This window comes from Arvicola amphibius, chromosome 10 (assembly GCF_903992535.2).
Source record: "Arvicola amphibius chromosome 10, mArvAmp1.2, whole genome shotgun sequence".
NCBI classification, from domain to species: Eukaryota; Metazoa; Chordata; class Mammalia; order Rodentia; family Cricetidae; genus Arvicola; species Arvicola amphibius.
The window spans coordinates 34,901,950-34,929,334 of NC_052056.1; the positions used below are offsets into that span (position 1 = coordinate 34,901,950).

Sequence of the window (27,385 nt, forward strand, 5' to 3'; positions counted from 1 at the left end):
GGACCACTCCCACAGGGTATTTAAGTGAACTCCCAAAAGAGGATCTTTTCCTTTTCCCTGTTGGTTGCATTAGTGGCCTCCAGTTCCCCCTCAGGGCCACTTGAGAACATAGGAATCCCATTAAACCTGGATATTTTATTTGGTTTGTTGTGATTTGGCTTCATTGGCATTTTTGCTTCAGTAGAGCTCACGTTAGGAAAAATTTCTAACAGGACTAAATATTGTAATTATCAGTCTTGTTGATAACTGTTTTGTATATGCAATTCTATTATGTTAAAGTTAAAACATTCCTTTTAATTAAACAGAAAAGGGGAGATGAAAAAAAAGAATACTATCAGCATGCACTCTGTGATATTTATCTATGAATATTCTTATGTCTACAGGTTAGTATCTCCCCCTTCTGCTATATTAACTCTTAAATTATAAATTAGTGCTCCGAGTATAATTTGGTTATGGACTAGTTTGGATAATATTTGGTTTGTATCTGTGTGACATTCATACAAATTTTGCTGTTAAATTCAAAGCATTGCTGCAAATGCCATAGTAGTCAGGAAATTTCATTGTGAGTGGCTTTTCAGAGAGTGATGTTTTAGATTGCTTTGAATTGGTATTTTTTGCTTCTATCCTCAAGTAACTATCTGAGAAATACTGTTTCAGTTCTTCAATAAGGAGAAAGAAGACCTATGTACCTGCATTACTGACTAACAATGCAACAAATACTCCAACAACCTCAACTTCAACATCAAGGACTTATCATGGTACATTCAACATTTCTTTTATCAGCTCTGGTAAAAGTCTTATATTGAACACATGTCAAGCAGTCAACATCTAGAATAAGTTCTTGTATTTTCAAAAAGTATTATCAAATTTGTAAGGAAATAAATAGTGGGAAAATGATTCCAACAAATAATCAGCAGAAATTTAATTTTCAGACAAATGCTTTGTAATTACTCAAAACAAACTGTCTTGACAAAACAAATCTGGGTTTCTGCAGATAGTTCTGGTCTACTAACACTAAGCCAGCGATCTTTAGCTTAATGTTTAGGTTTAACTCAGTGATTCTCAAGCTGTGGGTCAAAACAACTTGGACAAACCTCGGTCTCCAAAAATATTTACATTATGATTTTTACCAGTAGCAAAGCTAAAGTTATGAAGTAGCAATGAAAACAATTTATGGTTGGGGTTCACCACAACACGAGGAACTGTATGAAAGGGTACAGATTTAGGCAAGTAGTGAGCCACTGGAAATATAATGTTTCTCTTCTAGCTAGTGGCAAATAATAACTAATTACAGTTTAACAGTGCTGGTGAATGACAGAAAGAGCCACACAAAAATGTGACGTTACTACTGATGATCCCAGCTGAGGTCCCAGCTAACATTAACCACCAGTTAAACAAAATACTTAATAACTTGATTCCCACAGACTTTAAGTTTTGTCCCTTGAAGGAGTGACAAGATCTTAAACCTGTTGTGCTTGTCTGACCCCCAGAGTCCACATGAAATGATTGCTTTATGCCACTAAATTATATGCAACATTAAAAGCCACATGAATAAATCATGGCAGATGAAATTTTCCAGAAAGTATTTGTTGAGAGCCAAATATAAAGGTCCATATAAATAGTATGAAAAAAACTGTGAGAAACTTAGCTCCCTAAGCAATCTGGGACAGTTTATTCTGAAAGATACATGTATTCAAATGTATATTATTAATGTATGTTCTAATATTGTTAATGATAACATGACATAAAAGTGGCCTGAGTCCAATTATTTGTATTTCACATATGCAAAAAGATAACAATTTAATTCAAAAGGAGAATACTAATATAATTAAAGAGTAACTTGTAATTGTGTCTCTCAAAGAAAAGTTTTAACACAAAGGGAATATCTCAAAGTAGAGTAAAATAAATGAGTTCAATTCAGATTGAGGTTTTCCCTAAATTTTTTTGGTCAGGAATTCTTACTCCTTTTCTTACCTATTTGCAAAATTGTGCCCTACCTCAGGAAAATATGTTTTTTATTTCCCCATCAAATAATGACAAAATAAAAACCTAACAATAATAGTAGTAAAAATTAATTCACCATGTTAAAATTCTTCACTAATAATAATATATGTACATGCTAAACATTTTTAGGGTATTCTGAGGACTTCAAAATACTTATTTGGTTTATGCTATTTGCATTATTGCACTAAAAATATTGCCACATTTCTTAACTGGTTATATTCATAAATTATCTTTAAATTATATTTTAAGAACATCTATATATCACAATCCCATGTCCAATAAACTCAAACAGTTTATAAAACTATTAAACTGCAATAGTCTTGAAAACACACTTTAGGTTAGATAAATTAGGTATACAAGTTTGAATGAGGATAGCTTAAGCTGTTTTAAAACTATTGAACTGCAATAGTCTTGAAAACATACTTTAGGTTAGATAAATTCAGTATACAAGTTTGAATGAGGATAGCTTAAGCTATTTTAAAGAAGTACACAAAACAATAACTAATAATTTCATAATAGCACATTAGAGAGTCACTTTTAATTACTCTCTCTTCTTTGGGATTGTTATGCTACCTCTAAAACCAAAAGAATAATTTGAAAAGCAGGTGTGATGGTTCATGGCTGTTATGTATATAATCAATGAGGCAGGATGACTATTCATTCCAAGCCAGAATTGGGTATATGGAGGAAAGGGACACCTTAAAGAGAAAAAAACACATTCTAAATTAAAACAACAAAAGTTATCTGACTCAAATTTCTTTAGCCTTATATTATAAAGAAGTCCATTAGTCCGTAATTAATGACTTTCAAAAGCTTTCTTGGTTACATAGGAAAATTCAGGAAAAGTTATTTGACCCATGCATGTATGGTTAGCATCTATAAAATTATTTTGTTCTAGCTGACTGAGGGTCTGCAGAAGTTTTCCACTGGGAATTTGAGGAATATTACTTCTGATACTGTCATAATTACACTGGTTACAGAGAATTTACCCTTGCTTAGTGACAAATGTCAAAGTCAAATCAGTACTGCAAAATAAAAAATTCAATAACAGAATTGATACTGAACTAACATATATACAACAAATGGCATATACATTTTAATTATACAAGATATATGTATATTATATGTAAAGTCCATAGCTAATTTTTCCAATTTTGGTAAAAATATAATCTATATTCTAAACTTTTGTTAGTTACCAACATCATCATACGTTTTAGAATAAAGACTAAATATTTGTCTCTAAATAAAGGTTTATTTTTTTGAGTGATCTATGTTGAATTCTGGATAGAAAGAATAGTAAAATTGTACTGATTTGAAACAGGACAAAAAGAGTCTACTCTGAAAGATACCACAATAAAGACTAATCAAAATGGTTTCAAATTCATAAGTATTTTGACTTATGACTTTAATAGGCTTTTTAAAAATATGAATTGTTACATTCATAATTATGTACTTGATCCATTTACAGCACTAACAGGATATCATGGACAAGTAGGCTTATTATTAGTATTAAGCTGATAATAATTGGATTATTAGACAGTCCTGTCGTCATTACATTAACCATATACAGGAAACGTATCTATTTCTTATTTTCGTCACTTTCCAGATTGATTCAGTTTTATGTCCCTCAAGAACGGCTGTCACTGCTTCTCCAGAGCCGATCAGGGCCCTTAGAAAAGTGCAGATACCATCCAACTCCAATTCGACAAGCAGAGAAAGCAAAGGGAATTCAGCGACAGAGAAGCTTGTGATTTTTATATTGTTTTCACCCTTCTGCCCTCAATAAAGACAGTCCCTTTAAAAAAAAAAAAAAAGAACAGCTGTGCAAACTTCTTAGTTCTTTTGAATATCCCTTGTGTAAATTTAAAAAAAAATTACAGGGTACTCTAAAATTTAGAAATCAACCAAAGAAAATGATTCACCACATCTTAGAAACTGTCAGCAAACAGTGGTTTGTCTGGGAGAAAATAGAGCCCTATGATCTATCTCAAGCCAGGGACCAAATACTGAGATGTTTAGTTGTGTGCCTGTCCAGGAAGCCATCCATAGCTGTTATGAGCGCATGAGTGCAATGGCAATGCCATGCCCAGAAGAAAGAGTTCCAATATAGTAGAGATGGGCTTACGATCATTGTTATACTCAGTGGGTCACAAAGCAAAACGTAAATCGGTGTGGAAAGTCCTTCTGTATATGTGTTGCTTTTATTGGTTAATGAATAAAGAAGCTGCTTTTGGCCAATGGCTTAACAGAATATAGCCAGGCTGGAAGAGATGTATATATAGAGAGAGTAGGCAGAGTCAAGTGAGAAACCATGTAGCTACCAAAGGAGAAAGACACAAGCTGATAGCCGGAAGCTTGCCAGTAGGCCACAACCTCATGGTGATGCACAATTAACCAGATGGCTTACTTTATGATGTAAAAGCTGGCCAATAAGAAGCTAAAGCTAATAGGTCAAGCAGTGATGTAATTAATACAATTTCTGTGTGATTATTTCAGGAGTCTGGGCAGACAGGAATGAACAAACAGCCTGTCCCAACAGTAAGGCATGAATAAAAGACAAAGATATACAGGGATTAAGGAGGAGGATTACCAGGGGTAGGGGACTGAAGGATGAGAAGGGGTGAGAGCAATCAGTATTAATTATGTAAATGTGTAAAATTATCAAAGAAAATTTTCATTAATATAAAATTAAACTCATGCTCTAATTGCCATTAGACTATAACTCCTATACCTTAATTATATTGTTTCTGAAATGGGATTATAGACAGTGACGTGGATAAATTAGCATGTACAATACATGCAGAGCAGTACGGGACACACTGCAAGCACTTAGAACAAAGCTCTGTGTGCACAGCTTTGCTTTATTTATCATTGAAGCGGAGACTTGAAAAGAGGCTGCAGATGGAGCAGGCAACAGAACAGATGAGTCAGGACGAGCTCGTACTTCAGAAGACAGCTTCTACTAAAAAGATATACCTTATAAAAAATAGAAAAAGAAATCGTGCAAACCAACATTGTACCAATTTGAACCAGTTCAAATAAGGACTAGGCCATTTGGGAACTTAACAATAACTGAGAAGGTGATTCACCGAAAGCATTTTGTAGTGGAGTTTAATTTCACTAGATTTGATAATTTTTATATGTAGGTAAATAAGCAAATACATGTAAATTACATATTAGCAGAATCTTTGTATTTTGAGTATTCTGGAACTTAGAAAACAGTGTAATGACTGGCATAGCTAAGAGCCAGAATGCCTAGGCTGTTTTCTCATTTTATATCTAGTGCTTGGAAAACTAGACAGGTTATGATATTTTGGTAACTACTTTTTTAACATTGAAGGCAGGGACAAATTAAGGCTTTAGCACATCATTAAGTCGAGTACTTTAGGGGAACATAACTGACAGGTGGTAAAAAATTTGCTGACTTTACTATGCAGTTTCTTATCTTAAAAATGTGGCTATGACAAAAAGGTGGGTTTTTTATCTATGTAAATAAAATAATAACAGGGTTGAAAAATAAAACGAAATCCATAACAAAGTGTAATATAAAGTAAGACAAATATAAAACCAGCCACCACTTTGCAATCTCTTTGGGGGTATTAGTTTTGGAAACTTACTACTGTTTCTGAATCTCATGACTCTGTGACTTTGATGGACTCTTGGCAGGACCATGGGCGTTCTGTGCAGAGCAGCAGATATGGTGACTCCGGGACTGTCTCAAAAGTATAGCACTCAAAAGAAGGTACATCAGTTAAATAATGTGTACATAACGGAAATCATTTTCCAACATAATGAGCTTGCATTTAGGTGAAAAATTTCTATATTGTCTCACTAATTCAATAAAACTCTAAAATAGCACATTATATCTGGGCAGTATATTTTTATTGGCAATAATTTTTTTCCTAAACAGTATGTTCCTATTATAGTTTTCCCAGCCCCTACTATTCTCAGTTCCTCTCTCTCCCTCCCCACCCAGATCCACATTCTATTTTTGTCTCTCCTTAGAAAACAAGTAGGCAAATAAGAATAATAAAATACAAAATAACGATAACAAAAAACCAAATAAATCTGAATATGACAAAACAACCAAACAAGAAAAAAAGCCAAAGGAAAAAAAAAAAACACAAGAAACACATATATACGGGTTGGAGAGATGGCTCAGCCTTTAAAGGCAAGGCTCACATCCAAAAATATAAGAAATGCACAAACACACACATTGGTGGAGACACCTGATGTCTTAGTTACTTGTCTTGTTACTCTGACAATGTTATGTAACTAGAGAAAACATAAACATGCTTAATTCATAAATTTTGTTTTGAAAATAGAAATATATGTATGCTTTCACATGTCATAGTTACATAATACATCTTGTCGTTCAATGAAAGCAAGATCTCTAAAATAGTTTCCTGCCTCTGAATTTGCTTTTAAAGCTACCTTCTGTCTTCATTTTTAACCAAGGACTGTGAGAAATATAAAATGATTACTGAGATTGAGTTCCTAAGTCTCAGGACTTTATATTATTATACAAAATACAAAAATGGATGATTCCAATACAGATCAATTTGTTTTTTATTCACAATAAAGGAATAATATCTTCATCATCAATGTCAGGATCACAAGCATACTCTTGATGTAGATAGATTCATGCTCTTGAGACTCTACTGTGACCATTTGACCACATTAATTACTATACTAAAGGTTACACAATTGCTGAACTGTGCAACTACATTCAGTGAAGTTTTATTTATAATGCTATTCACAAAATATTTTGACTAAATTATGTAGATTTTTTAAAAACAACAACATGTAAATTTATCCAACCTTATAGGTAATGAGTCATTTAGTTTATCGTTCTTGCTCCAGAATGACCAGCTGTGTCAAAACAACTTTGTTTTATTTGAATACAAAATAAATATCATTAACTAGCATTTTCTAAATGTCAAATGGGCAACAATTTATGGGAAAAGAGCAAAAATATACACACTTTAAATAAAAATTTGTACAGTTAAATGCATGTGATTTACTTTTACTGTAGGAAATACAGTAGCGAGTATACTTTTAGTTTATATTCAAGTATTCAAATAGAAATTTAATAAAATATAATTTTGCTATGTTTTATGATGGTCCTACATTGAGAAGCTCTGTGTCCTGCTCTAGAAAAATGATGAAGCTAGATTTTACAAGAAAAATGATGTAGATATAAGTTTGTTAGTATTTCATTTCAAGTATTTTTGTATCAGCAATGCAAATCTAGGTTTTTTTTTATAATGAACCCAGGACAGACAATACACTAGGTAAAGAGAAGTGATCTTTAAGTGTGTCTGATGAGGACTTTGTACCAAAAGTTCTTGGAAGGAGATGTTTCAGATATTTTTTGGCACCAAGGTTCTTATTTGCACTTCTGAGCCCCTGCATGGTTTCTTGTGCATTATGTTTGGAAAGCTGAAGAAGTCTTAGACACTGTGTTATATTCCACATGAGCTATGGCATGCCATTGACAATATAATGTACATAAAATGTGAATTTTATGTGGGAAATTTAATATTAATCTAACATAATGTATATCTTTATTTCTATTAGGTTTTTTTTTACAGAATATAAGTATCTGTATATACTCACTCATAATTATGAAGTAGCAAAATGTTTTATAGAATGTCTATGTCACTCATGTGACAAACACAGTTCTTCATATTGCTGCCTAACTTTGCCCTCATATGTGATTTTCTCGAGGACACTGCAAATTTTTTAAAGCATCTCCATAAGAAATTTCTTTCTAAATAATGATGTGTTGATTTTATTTGATTTTGAGACAGGGCCTCACTTTGTAGAACAGGTTAGCCTATAACTCATTATTTAACATGGATTAGGCCTTAAACAACGACTGTTCTCAGCCTAATAAATGTTGGAATTACAGATGTGAGCCATCATGCCCAGATCTTATGTGTACTTAAATAGCAATTATGTTTACTGTTTAGTAAGTTGTGATATCTTTATAGATTTTTTTAGAATATTTCAATAGTTCTACCTATACATTTATTAACGAAAAAATATTTGGTGCCACTGTTCTAATTTTCAACATCTATTTAATAAAACTTCTACTTCTAAAAATTTACTCCATATAACATTATAAATTACTATATGCACATAATACATACAATGTGAATCTGTCTAACTGGGAGTCATCATGAAAGTAATCTGTTCATCCTAAGAACAAAGCTCACAGTGAGACCCATTTGTGCTTCAGGATTAAATCCTATATTATTAGAAATATAATAAACTTAAAAGTATTTACACTTGGGCTTAGATATTCTTCTATATTTGAATATCAAATTTTCCAATCTAATAAAGCAAGAAACCACATCTATCAAGCTGAATTATATTAGTACATATTCATTATCAAAGACTATGCTACATTTATTTAATCATGATTTGTTTTATAGTATACCTTAAAATATATAAACAACAGGAAACATATTTGGGTCTAATCTTCAATGTAATGTTTTATCCAGAACAAAAAAATTAGGGAAGCTCTTTGCTAACTGAAAAGATATATATAATTTCTAAGTAAAGAACCTCAGAGTAGTTTTATTTGAGTTTTTAGATTATTTTTACGTTAGCTGTTGAATTTTACTTCTAATTGCTGCAGGCTAAATCATATACAAGTCAATCATTTCCTTAATTCAGATATTAAAGTTGATGATATAAAAATATTTTTATTGTCCACAGTAGGTCACTGATGCTGGTATCAGCATAAGGGCTCATGCAGGTGTGTATATCTGCAGTGCAGACTTAATCTTTAAGATCTGATGTTTCATGACATCTTTGAGGATCAGAGCTCTTTACTTGTGTTTCTTCTTTCTTGACCTTAGAGAATGCAAATTGCTTCTGTAAATGGATTAATTTACCTTTCTGCCAGAATAATATACTTGAGATTTCCCCCATCCTTGAACCATGCTGAGGTATTAAACAATATAATCCTTCTTGTTTTTTTTTTCTCAAGGGAATTAATTGCAGGTTAAGTCTCCAATCTTTCCATCATTTTACAAAGCAAATAGCATTGAATACTGTTTTTTCTACTATAAGTGAATAGTTGGACTGGGTTTTTGTGTCACATATCTTTCACTTAATAAAAATTTAATCCTTTCTTACCTGAAAGCAGATCACATATATCTTGAAGAACAATGTTCTGAAAGAATACAAAAGAATTCAGAACAATATAGCTCTGAAAAATGGGACGTGAATGTCTTTATGAATATGGGTATGACTCAAATAGACGAGTGCAGATAAATCTACATGAATATTGCATCTGGTTCTTTGAGAGGCTTATAATTTTGAAACTGTCACATGTCAGCAAATATGACAACACTGCTAAAAAACAAAACGGAAGTGTATCTCTGCTTAGTAACCGCATCTAGTTCCCACAGGATTCTAATGGCTGCATTTTATCTTACTATTTCTAGTTATTATTTCTTTCCCTTTATTTAAAAATAGATTGTTTTTCCTCACATAATATATCCTGATTGTGCTTTGCCCTTCTTCCAGGCATCCCTGTTTCTCCCCACCACCCCTTCCATTTGGATCCACCTTCTTTCTGTCTCTCATTAGAAAACAGAAAGGCTTCTAAGGGACGAACCTAAAATAAAATAGATGCTAAAGCAAAACATCAGCACATTGAAGTTTGATAAACCAAACCAAGGAAAAGAGCCCAAGAATAGTCATAGGAATGAGAGACACCCATTTATTTTTGCACTCAGGAATCGCATAAAAACTAAGCAGGAAGGACTTGGTGCAGACCTGTGCATGCTGCTTCAGTCTCTATGACTTCATATGATCTTTGCTCATGTTGATTGATAGGGCCTTGGCATCCTGATATCCTCCATCCGCTTTGACTCTTACACTATATCTCCTTTTCCACGGGGTTCTCTGAGCCCTGATAACAGCTAGTTTAGGCCTGAGTGTTCCAAGGCAGGTTTATACAAAAAATTAGTTTTATTCATACAAAATAGTTTACACTTAAATCTTTTCTGAGTGAAGAAAAGTGAATATATAAAAAATTAGAGTGCATATATGTAGGTATATTTTGTAGAATATATATGGTTAAGTTGTTTTATTAATTAATGTTATTATGAAGTTTATGCACAATAATCACAATCCAACTCATGAGTTAATTTACTTATATATCTGAATAATGTACTTGAATAATAAATTTTCCCTATCTTCTAAAAATTCAAGAAACAGTATCAAAGTATTTCTAAACATATGACACATGCTTCAATATGGGGAAAATATTGTCACTATTTTTTTCTTAAAAAGACACAATCAGTAAGACAGCCATCATCTGAACAGGGGTTACATATTAAGTGACGCTCTGCTATGTCTTATTCGAACAAAGAGTGGAGAGGAGCTAGAAGAGAGGTTCAGAATAATCAAGTATTAGACTACTTTGAAGTTCAGACATTGTATTCTTCTATGAAATTTAGCATGAGTCTTAGAAAATGACCCACAGCTTGGCTTCTGTTTGTTATTCCCTCCATTTTCTTTCCATTAGAATCATTCCCTTCTAATATGATTTTAAGTATAGCTTCTGACTTTTTCATTGTTTGTAATAAATTGTTTCAAATTTAAGATTCAAATAAAACATAAAAACGTGAGCTTAAATGTTCATTTATAAATGTGATGCTGAAATTATGCTAATTATTTTCCACCGAGAATATGCAAAAAAAGGAATTATTACATATAATTAAACCACTAGCATAGTCATTATGCACTCTGAAAAGATTAGACAGAACTTCTTGCGGTGTGCTCATGTAGATTTTTATTTTACACCTGAGTTAGTAAACGAAATTGAATTTGCAAGAGCCTATGCCATTAGTCAATATCAGTAACACTGGTAAAGTGAGTAACAAAATCAGATTTCACTACTGTAAACACTGGCATACGAACTCCATCTTTGTAGATGTGATTTGCATACATTTAAATTGGCGTGGACATCTTTGAAAAGCTGTGTATGAATTCATAATGACTGTGAAAGTAGCCACCAATTAGAAAGCATCATCACACTAGCACGTTACATTTCTCTCCATGAGAGAGAGCAGCTTTAGATTCCGGCCGGCCGTTGCTCCTGTCTTTTTTCCTCTGAGTGACTGACTGTAAGGAATGGACTGAATTCCCTTAACTAGAATGTGAACCACACATAACTCCGTGCATCATCAAAATGCCTGGAAACCCTGCTTCATATCCAGAATTTCTGGTAAAATATGGAACCCTTTGGTCTTTGACCTACCCCTTTTAAGGTTCCTGACACAACCATCCCCTATCTGAACCCCCTGCCCACTTGGAAAATATCCTCTCCATGCTATAGAAATTCGCTTCACTTTTCTCCAGTGCCGTCAATAAACCTTCAAATAACCCCTTCCTGTTGCCTTTGGAGATGGATTTTTTTGTTTGTTTAAATCTTACTCAAGACAGTCAATCTGCGTCTCTTCAATAAGGAAAACGATAACGACATTAACTAATGCATTCCAGAAATGATACAATGCCGGTGATAAGGTCTCTACAGTGAGACCCAACAAATACTGTAAGCTTAGCCTAAAACCATTCTTCTGCCTTTTCACAGGTTTAGCCAGTTCTTACACCTTTAAGCAGTGGGGGAATTTTTGTTGTCTACTAACCCCCTCTAGCGCCGAATTGGCTGCACCTGAGTCACAGCTGCTGCCAGATCGCGGGGCTCCACCGAGCTCAGCAGAGCTCTAGGGCCCTGCCCTCCGTGCACCGCTCTCGGCAGGCAGCAGGACGACAGCTCGGAGACTGCAGGTGGCAACACCCCTTCCCATCAGCTAATCCTGTTCCTTTGCCCAGGGTGGGATTCCACCAAGTAGCCAGTGCAACGGCTTAGGAGCGCCCGGAACTGGGAGGCAGTACATTCTGAGAAGGGGCGTCTGGATGAGAGCGCACCAGAAGCTGCGCGCGCTCTGCCTCGGACTTGGCCACGCAGAGCTCAGCTCTTGGGCTGCTCTCAGCGCTTAGCCCGCCACAACCGCTCCGCGGAACAGTGGACTGTCGAGGTCCTTGGAAGCCAGGCACCAGGGCTGCCATGATGATGACAGTGACCTCCCTGGAGAAGTCACCCCCATATGCCGACGCGAAGACCTAGGCGAGCCAAGGTGCCAGGCACCAGTCTACTTCCAGCCTGCAGAGACTGACTCCTCTCTATCGCTTCTTCTGTCCCTATGCTTTCCAAGGACTTGGAACAGGAGAGGTGACCAGAAAGCTTGTTGGTTCGCTCTGGTGGCCAAGTTTGGGAGGCTGACACTCAGACACTTCAGAACTGACCACTACCATCGCCAAACTGTGCCCAGGGCGCTGACCTGCAACCCTCACTCCTTCCAGCGGGAGAAATGTGGCGAAAGGGAAGGTGGTGTCCAGAGCTGACAGTCTAACATTACATGGGGGAGGAGGAGGGACGCAAGGGATTGGGGGACTAAGGTAGCTTCACTGAAACCCAGTAAGTAAGCCTCTGCCACGGCCGGCGGGAGGCGCATATACCACCTAATCGGTGGTGGATACGACTTGACACTCAGACCAGGTCACTCAGTGAAGAGGCTGAGCGCTCAGTACGTTTCTCCCTGGGACCACTTGATACCCCGCGAAGCCTCATTGCGGGGTTCCCCAGACACCAGCCAAGGGAAAGTTCTGGTCGCCCAGGCTACCCTTGCTATTTGTTGTGCCCCTTCTGCTCTGGGCTCTGGAAGTGTCAACTTCGGTGGAGAGAGACGTTTGGGTGTCCGGAACTTCACCTTCACTACCCGTCTGGACATCTCTATTAAAACCCCCAGTACCCTTTTTAAGGCATCCTCCCCCGTCCTCCATCCCCTCCCCCAAACTATAGCCTGAGCTCGCTCTTGTGCGCGCGCTCTCTTGGGCCCAAGTGAATAGTCCTCGCTAGAGCGGGACACGGAGGTGGATGCAATTCCCCTCGCCTCTAGCAGCCCGGAGCTCCCCGGCGGCGCAGGCAGTATCCTCCTCCGAAGCAGCTGCTCCTGCACCTGGACAGCCTGGACCCTCGTGCCCTGCTCACGGGGCCTCGCGCGGGGGGCGCCCCGGGACTTCCCCTGCGGGCCGGGTGGAGGAGGAAGAGGAGGAGGAAGAAGAAGAGAGCTTGGGCCAGGACCCCCACCCTATCAGGAACACCTGGCTGCGTTACTGCCACTTCTTTTTAAAGGAGAGGCGAAGAGAGCCAGTGAGAGCCATGGGGGGCTGCGAAGTCCGGGAATTTCTTTTGCAATTTGGTTTCTTCTTGCCCCTGCTGACAGCTTGGACAGGCGACTGCAGTCACGTCTCCAACCAAGGTAAGGGACAAACCAAAGGGCTGGGGCAGGAGGGTGCCTTGGGAGTGAGCACTCCTGTCCACTATTGCAGGTAACTTTGTGCCTGGGTCAGCTCCTCTGGACTCGCCATGCTGTGATGCCTAGGATGTTTCCTAATCTGAGAGCCCTGATTGCATTGCCTGGATTCAGCTGCCCCTGGAGCTCTCTTCCTTTCTATCTAAAATTCTTTCCAGTGCTTGAGCCTCCTCAGCACATTGGTGGCTTAGTGGCATTTGTCTCATTGTTTCTGATTGTGCAGTCCTCACTGGAGGTCAAAGTATGTGGCACAGACCTAAATGCTTCTTGGAGAATTTTTCTCAAAACAGCAGTGTGTGGATTTTCCTTTATAGCATCTTGACAGAAAGGTCATGACTCTGGCTGTACCTATACACCTGTAACCAATGATCAACCTGTTTTCTCTTGTAACTGTGGGTAGACCTTACTCAGTTTCTTAACTTTGTCAACCATTCACTTCTTCAAATTATTCTTGCAACAGATGCTCACATAGCTGTGTTACTGTTTCTATTTTTGAGAGACCTGGGCAAATGAGTGAGTGCTAAATCTGAAATTCCAAGTTATGAATATCCTATTCATAAAGTCTAGTTGTTATCGGATATTTAGAGGATTTTTAGCAATGGGGTAGTGGAAAAGTGAAGGCAGATACTGTGTGGGGGAAAATGATGAAAAGCATGTAAAATATTTGAGTATTTTTTTCCTTTTACTCAAATTTTTCATGAAATATATCTCTTCAGATTTTTGCTATGAATGTTTAAGGATATAGAAAAACATCATCTGCATGTCCTATATAGCTTTCACGCTAAGTATCAAACAACCATAAAAGTTTTCTAGCAATACCTGTCTGGATGCTCTCACTGACATGGTGAGGATCGCCAAGATGTCACCTGTTAACAAAGACACTGTACACAGACTTCAAGTCTAATGCACTTTTGATCAATTACACTTGCCATTTAACATGTAAGATACATGCGTAATGGTCAAGAGAACAATTTCTGAAAGTACAAATAGAGGTCAGATGAGAGAGTGGACTTTGTCTTTGATAGGAGGTTGAGAGAGAAGGCAAGCCAAAGACCAAAGCCTGACTTTTGTCCTAAATGTGTATGTGGCCATATTACTTTATCGAGAAATGAAGCAGTCATTCAGAAAATATTCAGATATTCCTGTTATAAGTAATATTATTGGTATGTTTTGCTCATTATTTTTTCTCTCAAGAATATGCAATCACAATTATTTATTATTTGACATATATATTTCCTGTAACATTGACATGTCATGTAGGTGACAGCAGCTCTAATGCCGTACACGCACAGAGGTATAGTTTCAGATGTGTCCCTCATCCGTCTTCAAGGATTATTGTTATTAAGTGCTCAGATGTAGTTTAGTTTACTTGTGTGGAAATAAAATGACTGTGAAAATGATATATAGTTATTTACTTGACCATTTATTTGGAAGGAAAACAATTCTTAAAAATGAGGAAGTCAGATATGTATATAATACCAATATTGTTGTCTATGCAAATGAAAAGTGTATGAAGTTTGAGATTCATGTTCACTACAAAGTTTGAAGTGATTGCAGGCTGAATTTTCCTGAATAGTTAATATCTATAGTACCTATGTAAGTCAGCACCAGACCTAGACCCTGGCTTTATTCAGATATATAAAACACATATGAATATCCCAAAACTAAAGTGACATTCTACTAAAGCAGGTCATACTCAACTATGACTTTATGAACATTTATATCAAATGCAAAAAACTAGTGGAGGTGTTTCTAACCTCTTAGATTGATTTTTTCTTTCTATTAATGAATTTCTCATTCTTTCTAATGATTTTTTTTAACCTAGAGTAAATAGAAAACCTATGGACCTTATTGTTAGTTTCAATTTGTGTAACATAGTGCTTGGGAGTATTTTCCAGCTATCCTATCAACTTAAAAGGACCATTAAATATCACTCAATAAGACTTTTAATTTAAATTTGTGTTAATATACTAAAAATGCAAATATGAAATTATCAGTAGCCAAAATAAAGTTTGATAAAATTGAGTCTGTTCTCCAATACAAAGTTACAAACTATGGTCACATTTTCAGCAGTAATAAATGGTTATTTGTCATACTGTGATAATTATAGGTTTAACATCACAGATTGAGAGAATACTAAAATAATCAGGCAAACTAATAATAAATCATCAGTCTTCTATAGATTACTTATCTGATATTTTAGAGGAATATTTCTTAATTTGTAATTTTATTATGAGACAGCAAGCTGAACATTAGTGCTTTTCTATCTAAAAGGTAGAATGTGACAGATTATATGAAAAGAGAAAAGACTCAAGTAAAATTTGCATTTAATTATAATATATAAAAATAAATGTCAGAGATGTGATTAACACTTAGTTTTTGAAGATTCTTTTCATATTGCTTATAATTTTATTATTTTTTGAAACCTGCTATTTTATATGGAACAATTTTTCATTTTTCTATAACCTTCCTTCTTGATTAAGGGCAGTGACAAAATGAAATATCATTGCTCTGTGTCTATTTTTGCCAAATGATTATATATAAAATCCTTCATGGATGAATACACTGCATTCACCCTTTGACCTCCTACCCCATCCCTAATCTTCTACACTAAGACAGGGTCAAATAATGATGCTGACAAAAAGTGGGCTACCTTCCTCTCAGGATGGTCTAAGGGGAAGCTCACTATAGACAAGGCTTCTCGTCTTTGTACTGCATGTAAAACTGTGTGCTGTAAAGATAAATAGATTAGATTGACTTTCTCTCTATTTCCCAAAGCTCTTTGAATCAATGTGAAAGGAATGGTGCCTCCCATATCACTTCCTCTGATTAAGTAGACGCACAAGTTCTGATAGACTGTTTCTCATATGCCATTATTTCCACTTGTATATTTTGAATCACAGTATTTTGAATCATTGAGGTATTGGTATATTTTATTTAAACTCATATTTTAATCTCTGAAGATGTATAACCTTGCATCCCCTTACTAGTAAATAGAAAACCTAATCTAACTTCATGTGTAACAATTATAATAGTTACCGTTTACTCTTCCTTAGCAGGGTACCATAGAGTCTGAGTTATAGTTGATGCATCTGTTAGGGTGCTCATGTTATAAAAATAATCAATTGCATACAAAAAAATTCATTAAGACAACTGGTTCAACTAGATAAAGCAGTGGGTTTATCACTATTATGTGGTATATCTATTGTGTGATATGATTTGTTATTAGACAATACTGAACAAATATACAAGTAAGGATTCCATGGTCCGAGGTGTTTTTTTTATTTATTATGGTAAATGATACCACGAAATCTGAAGCCGTATGTAAATATAAGTAAACATGTTAAAGAGAAAATATCTCCCTAAAATAAATCATCTAAAATTAGTTGCAATATCAGAAACATTATTCATAAATTGTTAAAACTAAAGAAATACAAGAAATTAATTAATATAGTTTTTAAAATTAGATAATTTACCAAAAATATTTTTGTAAGATTCTTCAAAATAGTAACTATTTTCCCCAGATAAACTATTTGTAGTTGTAGGGTTGTTTGAGATTATTATTATATGTCCTCTTTTGACATAAGTATATGTAAAATCAATAATTTGTTTTTATTATAATTAGGAAGTTCAGGTTGTGAAGTTATTAGGAAAACATGCAATACAAAAAAATAAAATATTTTTACTGGTTCCAGTGTGCTCATCAGATTCTGTATATTATTTGCTCTAAGTTACAAATTAACTATATCTGAAAATCTTATGGAAAAATAGTAACATGTTCATTAAAGTTATATACTTTAGAAGTAACAAATAAAATTATTAAATACTAATATAACATACTGTTGATTTTCAAATGGAGAAAATGTTCTTTTTATAGATATAAAAAAAATTAAGTATATAATAGAACCTTTGTGTCCAGGAGACTTCATAACAAATCTTGCATTTGACAACAAAGTCATTCTCTATTGCACCATCTTTTATATTTAACTACAAAATTTTTCTCTCTTACACAGTTGCAACAACCACTTTTCTGTCCTCCCATCCAAGTTTTCTACTATATATTCCATTTGTTGTAAATAGAAAAAAAAAGTTCTACTTGAAACTCAACTACAGTGCAAAATTCATGGATGTCTCCTTCCTTTGGTTTAAAATTTCTTGGCAGTCTAATCTTGGTAGACATAAGCATAGCTAAATAATGAAAATGATGTGTGTTTGCCAATCATTTAACTAAATAAGAATACCAAATTAATAAACATGTCTACAACAATTGAATAAACTTAATATTTACATATATTAATTATGTAACATTAATGTTAAATTTGAAAAATATATTGCTTTTATCACTGCTTTATCTTGACTATTTTGAATATTGTTTCTAGAATGTAAAATTTCGTGACTGAAGAGATGGCTCGGGGATAGAGAGTTCATGGTAAAGGATAGGACTTTCTTTTCTATCACCTATATTTGTTGACTTACAACCGCATGTGATTGCATATCCACTGGGATTATTCTGTTGACCACCTTGGCCACCCACCTACATGTGCACACATACACATATCCAGACATATACACATAATAAAAGTAATAGTAAATTAGTTTTAAAAACAGCCAACTTTCAAAAAATAGTAAACACTATATAGAAACAAAAATAATAAAACAAAACAAAAAATAAAAAGTGGAGGTGGTGAACATATTATGTTCTCCCGTACAATCTGTTAAATAGTAAAAACAAACAAACACAAAAAGAAAGAAAAAAGAGTGAGACAAAGCAACTAAAGCATCAAAATAAAAAGACATAGGACAAATGCATTGTTTTAAATGAGGCTGTTGAAAAGGGCCTGTGTTGAGGTGTAATTTAAGCCTCATCCTCAGGAAAGAAAAACAAACAACTTGTTCTGAACAAGAAGTACACTTATGCTAGAGGGAAATCGTTTTTGAAGAACTGTGCTCCACAAATGTGAAGAACTGAGTCCACCATGACTGGAGCTTACTGAACAAAGAAAGAAGTCGAAATAGTGTAGCTTGAAAGACGGCAAACAGAATTAATGAATAGAAAATGAAATCATGGTAAGAAGCCAGGCTTTAATATTATCTCAGATAAAATGGATGGTAAGGGAACTTGGGTCCATCTCAAGTGGAGAGAGCTGGCTGGAGGTTTGAAAGAGTAGAAACAGGAGTCTGGCTATTTTTCAGGAGAATACCTAGGAAAGCCTGGCCTAGAGCACTGGTAATAGAGACAGAAAGAAGCAAATAGGTATGGAAGAGTTAAATATTGGAAAAACATTATTCCTACAAAGAAATAAATATAGTTATATTCAGCATACTGATTTTTTGAGAATCTGAATTATATATTGTATCATACCCTATTAAATGGTCTTAATTTGTGATTATTCATAATCAGTGGGTGAAGGGAACTCATAAAAACAAAACTACCCCACAAAAGTATGTAACTCATTTCCCATGCTTTCCAGTTTAAACTGACTAGTATCAAAGGATTCAAATGAGACTAAGTAGCACTCCTCCACCGCCTCTGCGTCAGCCTCTGCCTCAAAGTTCCTGTCCAGTTTGTGTTCCTGTCCTAATTTCCTTCAGACAAACAATGATATGAAAGTATAAGCAAAACAACCTCCCTAAGACAATTATCATAAAATTGCAAAATGATATAAATATATTTTTGATTTATTTATAGATTGCATAATGATATAAGTAAATGTATTAATGGATTTGGTGATAAGGCCTTTATGTAAAAGACTTTCTGTGTCTCTCATTTGAAAGTTTTATCTAATCTTAGTAAGATTTTCCTGTTTCAGAATACTGTACATGATGCTGATAGATCAAATGCAATGTCCTTATTCTTTCCCTTCACCACAGCATTGTTTGTAGTTATTTGTGTGTGTGTGTGTGTGTGTGTGTGTGTGTCTTCACCACAGCATTCTGTTTGTAGTTATTTGTGTGTGTGCGTGTCTGTGTGTGTGTGGGTTTGTGTGTGTGTGTGAGAGAGAGAGAGAGAGAGAGAGAGAGAGAGAGAGAGAGAGAGAGAGAGAGAGAGAGAGAGAGAGAGAGAGAGTAGATGATGATTCACATAGGTTTGGTCATCTACATGGGTCAAACATCTACATAGTTTTACAGTCTAAGTTTAGGGAATGAAAAGCAATAGAGTTGTTTTTAAATGCATCTGTGTGTTTTAATACTGTTTTAAAAATGAAAATATCAGCTAATATTGCACATAAAAAGACACATAATATTTTGAAATATTCTCCATGAATCTCTTCTCTGCATTGAGTATAAATAAAAAAGTTGAGTAAAAATAAAAAAAAAAAAACAACCACTTGTGAAGACAGTGTTTAAGATCTGGAAAAAGGAATTTAAAGTTATATGATATATGGGAACAGGGACAACGGAAGACCATTCAGTAAATTTTACATAACTCAAAACTTTCCTGAGCTGTTACTTACCTTTTAATGTTAGATGCCTTCTAAAAGGTCATTAAAAAATCTACTAAAATCATATGTTAGTAAAAGAGCCCATAAACATTTATTTAAGGACAAACAAAAATAGAAAGCAGAAAATTTCTGATTTAAACACTTCAATATATTTGATGTCTATTTTAAAATTCATATTGTGAACTTTAAATATTTGTGATATTTTAAAATACAGTCACATATAGTAAATCTTTATAGAATGACTGAAAGAATTATTCCTTTTGAATAAACAACATGGCTTCTTATATGATACACAATTTCAGTCTTTAAATATATATGTTCTAAAAATTTCAACATTTATTCTTTTCACCATATTTCCTAAAGACCTGCTACTTGATAGGCAGTGTCCTTGCTATATATAAAGGATGCAGGACCACGTAGCATATTGGAATATCTGAACCAGTACAAATGTTTAACCTGTCCCCAAATTTGGCAGAAAATTTTGCTTTCTCAATATTTGAATCAAAAATCTGGAACATACTATCAAATCATGTTTGTCATATGATGTATATATCATATGACACATACATAAAATTACATGTACATCTATTGGTTGATGTTCAAATAAAAAATGTCTACCATTTTCTGAAAACTTAATCTATCATTTTAGAGTAATTTATGTCAATGTTTAATAACTAAATCATGCAATAAACTCAATATATAAAGTGTCAGGGATCATATGAGTTGCTGTTACTGCAATGATGACAACCAAATTTAGGGAGTTTCCTAAAATCCTATTACAAAGTGTATGATATTGCTTTAGGAACTTTTTACTTAATTTTAAGAGATTTGATGATGTTAGTTTCACACCTTTCATTGTAAATGAGACTCTGTAATAAAGCAGAATAATCAAATTCTATCAGCAGTTTGTGAGCTGTATTATTTCTTAAGATATCCTACTTTTAATTTTATAGCTATATATGTGCTTAATTCAATTATATAAAAATACAGAAAATTAATTTTCAAGCTTACAGTGTTTATGCAAATAAAACTTAAATATATCACAAATTTATGACTTTCTATAGACTGATATTGAAGCGAGCTTTCATTGACAGGCTATTAAGCTGTTTACTCTTGTGTGTTCATTTAAAAGGATATTTAATTTAAAATGGCAATTTGTTAGGTAAAATGTAAATTTGTTATGTGAAATGTAAATTTTTACTTCCAGATAGCAGTGGGGTTATTTTTTTTGTCTGTTTGCTTGTTTGTTTGTTTCAGCTTTGGAGAAAAACGTAGGGTGAAAATGCAAGCTTTAAACCCATATCCTGAAAAATATTTTCAGCTAGTTTCTGAGTACACTGCTCAAGTCCTCAGCTGCTGGCCTGTGTGCTGACCTGCACTTGATGAACATACTTGGAAATAATTGCTCTTCCTTGCATTCCATTAAATTTTTTCATGTGCTAGAGTCAAATTTTTGATCCCTGGAGATGTATAATATGGACTTGAAAAATTGGCGTGAGGGATATAAAATGACTTAATCTGTTATTGTCTCTTGTAATTTCTCATAAAATTATGAATACAGGTATGTGATGAAAAGCACTTTACTCAAATATGCATAATTCATTTACTGCATCCATCTGCTAATACCAGGTCAATTATGTGCTCTCTAGAGTAAATGTGCTATATTCTGGAACTTGGATTTTGTGGTAGACAAGCACAGCAAATAGAAACACATTATCTACAGTACTTAGAGCCCAACATCTAGAATAAGAATACTTGTAATTCTTAGTTACAGAGCCCATGATTAATGTAAACAACATATGGAAATTTAGATGCCAATAGTAATTGTAACTCTCTTTTATGGAATTAATAAAGTCCATTGTATTTTGGTTGTGAGCCTAGCCTTTAACAGCTGAGCCATCACTCCAGCTCAGTGGGAGAGGGTTGAACAGGAGGGAGGAGGAAGGGATGGCAACATAAAAATGTATAGCTCAAGAAAATCAATAAAATAAAGTCCATTGTAATCTAGAGAGTAAGAAGTCTTGTGTGATATATTCCAAATGAGAACGGAGATTAACTGATTGTATGCTTCCAAGTAAAATCATGTTGTATCATATTTATGAGACCTTGAATTTTCTTTAATGTTACTGTGATACTTTAATATCAAAGGATTATTTAAATTAGATCTATAATTAAAGACTTTAACTGTAAAAATTATCTAAGAAATGATATCTCACATCCCTCTTAAATTAACCTCATGGTACTGGAGCAATAGTAACGAATGACCTGGCCTGATTAAGGGCACTCTGAAAATAAGCCTGTTGGTTATAGATTCTCCATGGAGTGACATATGCTGAATAAAATGTTATAATCTATGACCCTCCATTTCTGAAACTATAAAAGTGTCTACTAATGAAAATCACCTTAGTTAAAAATGTCTGTTATAAATTTGTTTTATCCTTTATTTCTTTGAAATTAAAATGTACTTAGTGTTTACCTTGTGAGTGAAAATAGTCACCAATAAGCGTGATAACTAAAAGTTGAAGAAACTGCTAGATCTGATTATTCAAAATCAAATCTGATTGTAACACTTTCTATGTGAAAATGTGTCTCTATGTACTGATCTACTTGCTCCCTTGAAAGAAAAATGTCATGCTATCTGTGAATATTTTAATTTAACACCAGCATTTAGTAGAGGAAGTTCACTAATGCCTTGACTATTTCATATGTTCCATTTAATGAAAAAATAGCCCTAAAGAGATCTTGTTTTTTATTTAACAAACCCCAAATATTGGGAGTTTCATGCTTTCAATACAGAATACTGTCTACCATGATTTTAAAACAAGTACAATTTAGCAGCTCCAATATCATTGTCATTTTTATGACTGTACTAGAATTATAGTTACTAAGAAGGCAGTAATTTATTGTCTTACAATGTTGCTCTATAATAACTTAGATTAGACAAAATGTGGTACATTCACTTTCTTAAAATAACACTTTGCTGGTTGGTTTAGTGTAAAGTACAAGTGTAAGAATTGTTACAACATTCACCAGTTTATGACCAGAAATCTTTCGATTGGCATATTGTTTCTGGAATTTTCAATAATTTTATTAGCTTAAATGGTGACTTTAAAATTAAAATTTAAGTGTTAGCATTTTAAAGTTTTAATAGGCTTATTAAAGCTAAGTGATACTGTTTATTTAAAAATGCTACCAAGACAGAAGTTTGCATATATTTCTATTGTGAGATTCTGGAGTAATTGTCTATTGGCATGCATAGCAACCTTTAAATATATAATGCTTTAATTTTTTGTTACTTAGATACAAATACTGCAGTTAAGACACATTCATATATTTTGTGAGAGTTTTGTTAGTTTTTTAAAAAGTACATATCCAAGTTTAAATTACAATATTTGCACCATGCTTTTTTGTGGAACTGAGTACAGGGACTGTAAACTTTGTACTCCAGTCTCCAAAGTCAGAGAAATTAAGATTTACCTCACCCAGATGAAAGAGACAGCTCATTGGCTAAGAGAACTAGCTTCTCTTTCAGAGAACCTGAGTTCTATTCTCTGCACTCACATAGTGGTGCAAATCACCCTTACCTCCAGTTGAAGTAGATCCAGTATTCTCTCCTGACCTCTGCAGACACCAGGCATGTACATGTGCACATACGTATATGAGGGAAGATGGTGACACAGAAATTAAAATACATCCAATGATTTAGTCAACAAACATATGTAAGCATCAACATATACACCTAAGTATCTGTATTTAACTGTTCTAATGATTGAACTCTTTAGAAAAATTAAAAGTTCTGTGCTCAAAGATATATAAATTAATATACAAAGACAGTGAAAATATGGAGTCATTTAATAGGGGCTTGATCATTTATTGGACATAAGCTTGTGACTATTTGAATAAAGTCTGTCTTCAGTCTAAGTCCATTGCCATAAAAACAGATGTCTACATGACATCAGTGCACTAGAGATATGAATGTATAGCAAAGGTCAAGGGAAGTTATATAATGTAAATTTTACTCATAAAGCATTCTTGTTATGTAAAGGATGGGGTTGTGACTCATTAATCAGAATATTCAAATTCATTACCTGAAATGAGACAATTAAACTAAAACTTTTATAAGCATCCAATTTTTAAACAATTTTGAGTTACCATGTCAGCAGTTAAAGATTAAAATTTACTGTACCTTTAAAGTAGAGGCTTTACAATGTAAATGGTTCTGTGGCTTAACCTGAGTGTGGAGTTTATTACTATGTGGTATGATTTGATTTTTCTAAAATTTTAAATCTAAATTCTCATAGCTTTTATTTTAATTTTGGAACTAATTTCAGAATAGAAAAAAAAACACAAATTTTATATTTTAGCAAGTTACATGTAGACCAGGCTGTTCCTTGGCTATCTCTCTGTATGACTGTGTAATTGGCATTATCTGAATGTTTTTTTTCATTGTATGGAATTTATTTTAAAAATGTCCCTTCACTTCTGGGGAGATGCTTCCAAGCAAATGTGAAGACTCTGAGTTTAAAGACTGTATAATCCATGTAAAATCTAGATCTGGTGGTACATCCAACCATAACTCCAGTGCTAAGACTCAGAGATAGACAGATCATGGGTCTCACTTTATAGAGAGCTCCAGGTTCAAACCTGATCCTGTCTCTTGATGACAAAGAAAGAAAGAAAGAAAGAAAGAAAGAAAGAAAGAAAGAAAGAAAGAAAGAAAGAAAGAGGAAGGGAGGGAGGGCGGGAGGGAGGGAGGAAAAATAAGAAACATGACGATAGATGATAGATAGATAGATGATAGATAGATAGATAGATAGATGATAGATAGATAGAGAGATAGATAGAGATAGAAGATAGATAGATAGATGATAGATGATAGAAGATAGATAGATAGATGATAGATAGATAGATAGATAGCTAGCCTCGCTAGCTTCCTCGTCGCTCGCTCGCTTCGCTCGCTTAGCTCGCCGCTCCTCGCTCCGCTCGCTCGCTCGCTCGCTAGCTCGCTCGATAGCTGGCTGGCTCGCTCCGCTCGCTCTCTCGCTGCTGCTCCTCGCTACTCGATAGCTCGCTCCTCAGCTCGCTCGCCTCGCTCGCTGGCGGCCCAAAGGAGTAAAGTAATGAGGGGAGGGAATTAAAGGAAGGAAAGATGGTGAAGAACAACAGAGGAAGGCATTTCAACATCCATAAGACTTTACTTTTTTATATACACAAACACACACATGCTTAACAAATAGATCTCTTCAAGCCAGAGATGTTTGTTTAAATGTTTAACCCCAACTATTGGTAGTGGAGACAGGAAAATGGAACTAATTTACTACCAGCCTAGGTTACAGATGAGGTTGTGCCTCAGGAACAAATAATTAATTCTTCAAAGTCTTGTAACCTGTTTTCATGTTTTCCTTTTTGCTGCTTCATAGCTACATTCTCTTTCATAACATTATTAAGCATTTAATGTTTAGCAGTATCTTAGAACATTCGATTTACAGGCATTTTAACTTTTTTAAGAATTAATTTATTGCCAGGTGGTGGTAGCAATGCCTTTAATCCCAGCACTCAGGAGGCCGAGGCAAGTGGATCTCCATGAATTTGAGGCTAGCTTCATCTACACAGCTATTTTCAAGACAACTAGGACTGTTACACAGAGAAACTCTGTATTGGAAAAACAAAGACAAAAGCAAAAAACACACAAAAAACTAAAAAAAAAAAAAAACAGTTAACTTATCATTTTATCATTTGATAAATTTTGTATTTTGTATTTGAAAAATATGCCTCTAGAAGCACTAATAAGTAGAAATTGCTGCCAGAACTTGGTATTTTGTACAGAAGAAATCAATTGAAGATTACCCATGATTATCTGCTGACATTTAGATTTGTACATTTAGAATGTTAAAAAATACTGAAAACTCCCAGTCTAGCTTATAAATTACAAGAATACTCCCTCTTTTCAAATCCAACATTATATTCTCCTCCATTTTTATAAAGAATATAATTATTCCCAATAATCAAAATTATTGTGATCTTATTTTATAACTGGTAGAATTTTAATAATTAATTGTAAAACAATATGAACTGTTAATAAAGCAGATGAATATGCATGCCTCTATGTTGTCTCATGTGCCCAGGCGTTTTTGAGCTAAAAAAGTTTTCAGAGTTTTGACACGTATACTTTAAATGCTTATTTGTGCTATTTTGTGAATTCCACTACAGAGACAGAAACCCTGTGATAAGGAACCCATCTTCCAAATTAACCCATCTTCCAAACTCACCACAGTCTCAGTGAAAAGATCTGTTCTCAATACAGCAGAAGAATCCAGGAAACCTGTAAAACTGAGGAAAAATAATCAATTTCCTCTTCACTAGATTTGCCATTGACTGGCCCATTGTCCACCTCTGTTCTTTGACTGCTGTTTGAAGTACTTTCATCAACTGTCCATTTGAAATATGAATGTATTCTAGTACAAAGTTAAAACAGGGGATAGTTTATATAACTTGGCTATTTTTAAAAATCTCTGTTGTTCTGAAATTGAAATGATTATAAACTTTCTGATTTTAGGTTCCAATTCTTGATACACTTGGTTTATGTATTATATTAATTCCAAGAATTTCTTGAATTGGCTGCTGATTATTTTACTATTGTATTATTCTTTGACCATCAACAGTGTTTTAAACCCTGACATTTTTCTATTCAATACTTTTGTTCTACTGAGATACACTTCTGAAGGATGCATGCACACATTATTCAGTAGTTAATGGGAAAATAAAATAGCCATTTGCCCATCACTGAATCTTCAAATCTAATGTGTGGATGTCAGCTCTACAGCAAGAGTTCAGTGGCAGGATTACAGCTAATGGAACTTATTCTTAGGAGGGGTTACTTCCTTACTGTTCTATCTGAATCTACTCAAATCCACTTAGCTACCAGCCCTGGAAGAAAAGAATGACTTTTAATAGGTGTAGGAATGAGAAGAAAGCCCAGCTGAAGTGTTTACTATACAGAATTCTGTATGCGGCTCAGCCATAAAAATGCTCTGCTCTAAGGACCCTTGCAGATGTATGCAGTTTTTTAATGCTGTTTATCTCTGTGAATGCTATCCATGAAAGGATAAAGCACAAACATGGTTGAAAGAAGAATTAAGAATTTGAATAGGGTCTTAGGATTACTTTCCATAGAAAAGTAAGTTTCCTTCCCTAAAAATCATTTCTCAACACTCCATTTGCTGGACCACATTACACTTCAACAGAGCAATCTGTATTGGTCTTGTCCTCAATTAATTTTCAAGGTCTTTGTTTCTCATGCAGGAGACTGGACACAAGGCCTCACTTTTACATACTTATAACCACTGAGCTACACCCCAGTGCATTTTTCTGAGATGTTTAATGTGTAGCAATCTTTCCCACATCATTGTAGTTTATTTTTCTCCATATATTATGGCCGTAAGTTAATATAGTATGCCTCAGAATATGTCCTGATGGTAAACATTTTTTGAAGTTGTTGTATAGAAAGCGAATAAGCAGAATGTTGAAAATATCCAT

The 27,385-nt window shown here is 34.5% G+C and overlaps 1 protein-coding gene across 1 annotated transcript in view; it reads left to right on the forward strand.

Moving 5' to 3' along the window:
• The first annotated feature begins 12,967 nt into the window (after positions 1-12,967).
• The window catches only part of Epha6 (EPH receptor A6), a 917,349-nt gene continuing 902,931 nt past the window's right edge, over positions 12,968-27,385 (forward strand). Inside the window, exon 1 of the mRNA XM_038345322.1 lies at positions 12,968-13,352. Coding sequence (XP_038201250.1) covers positions 12,968-13,352 — 385 coding nt within the window. The remainder of the gene's footprint in view (positions 13,353-27,385) is intronic.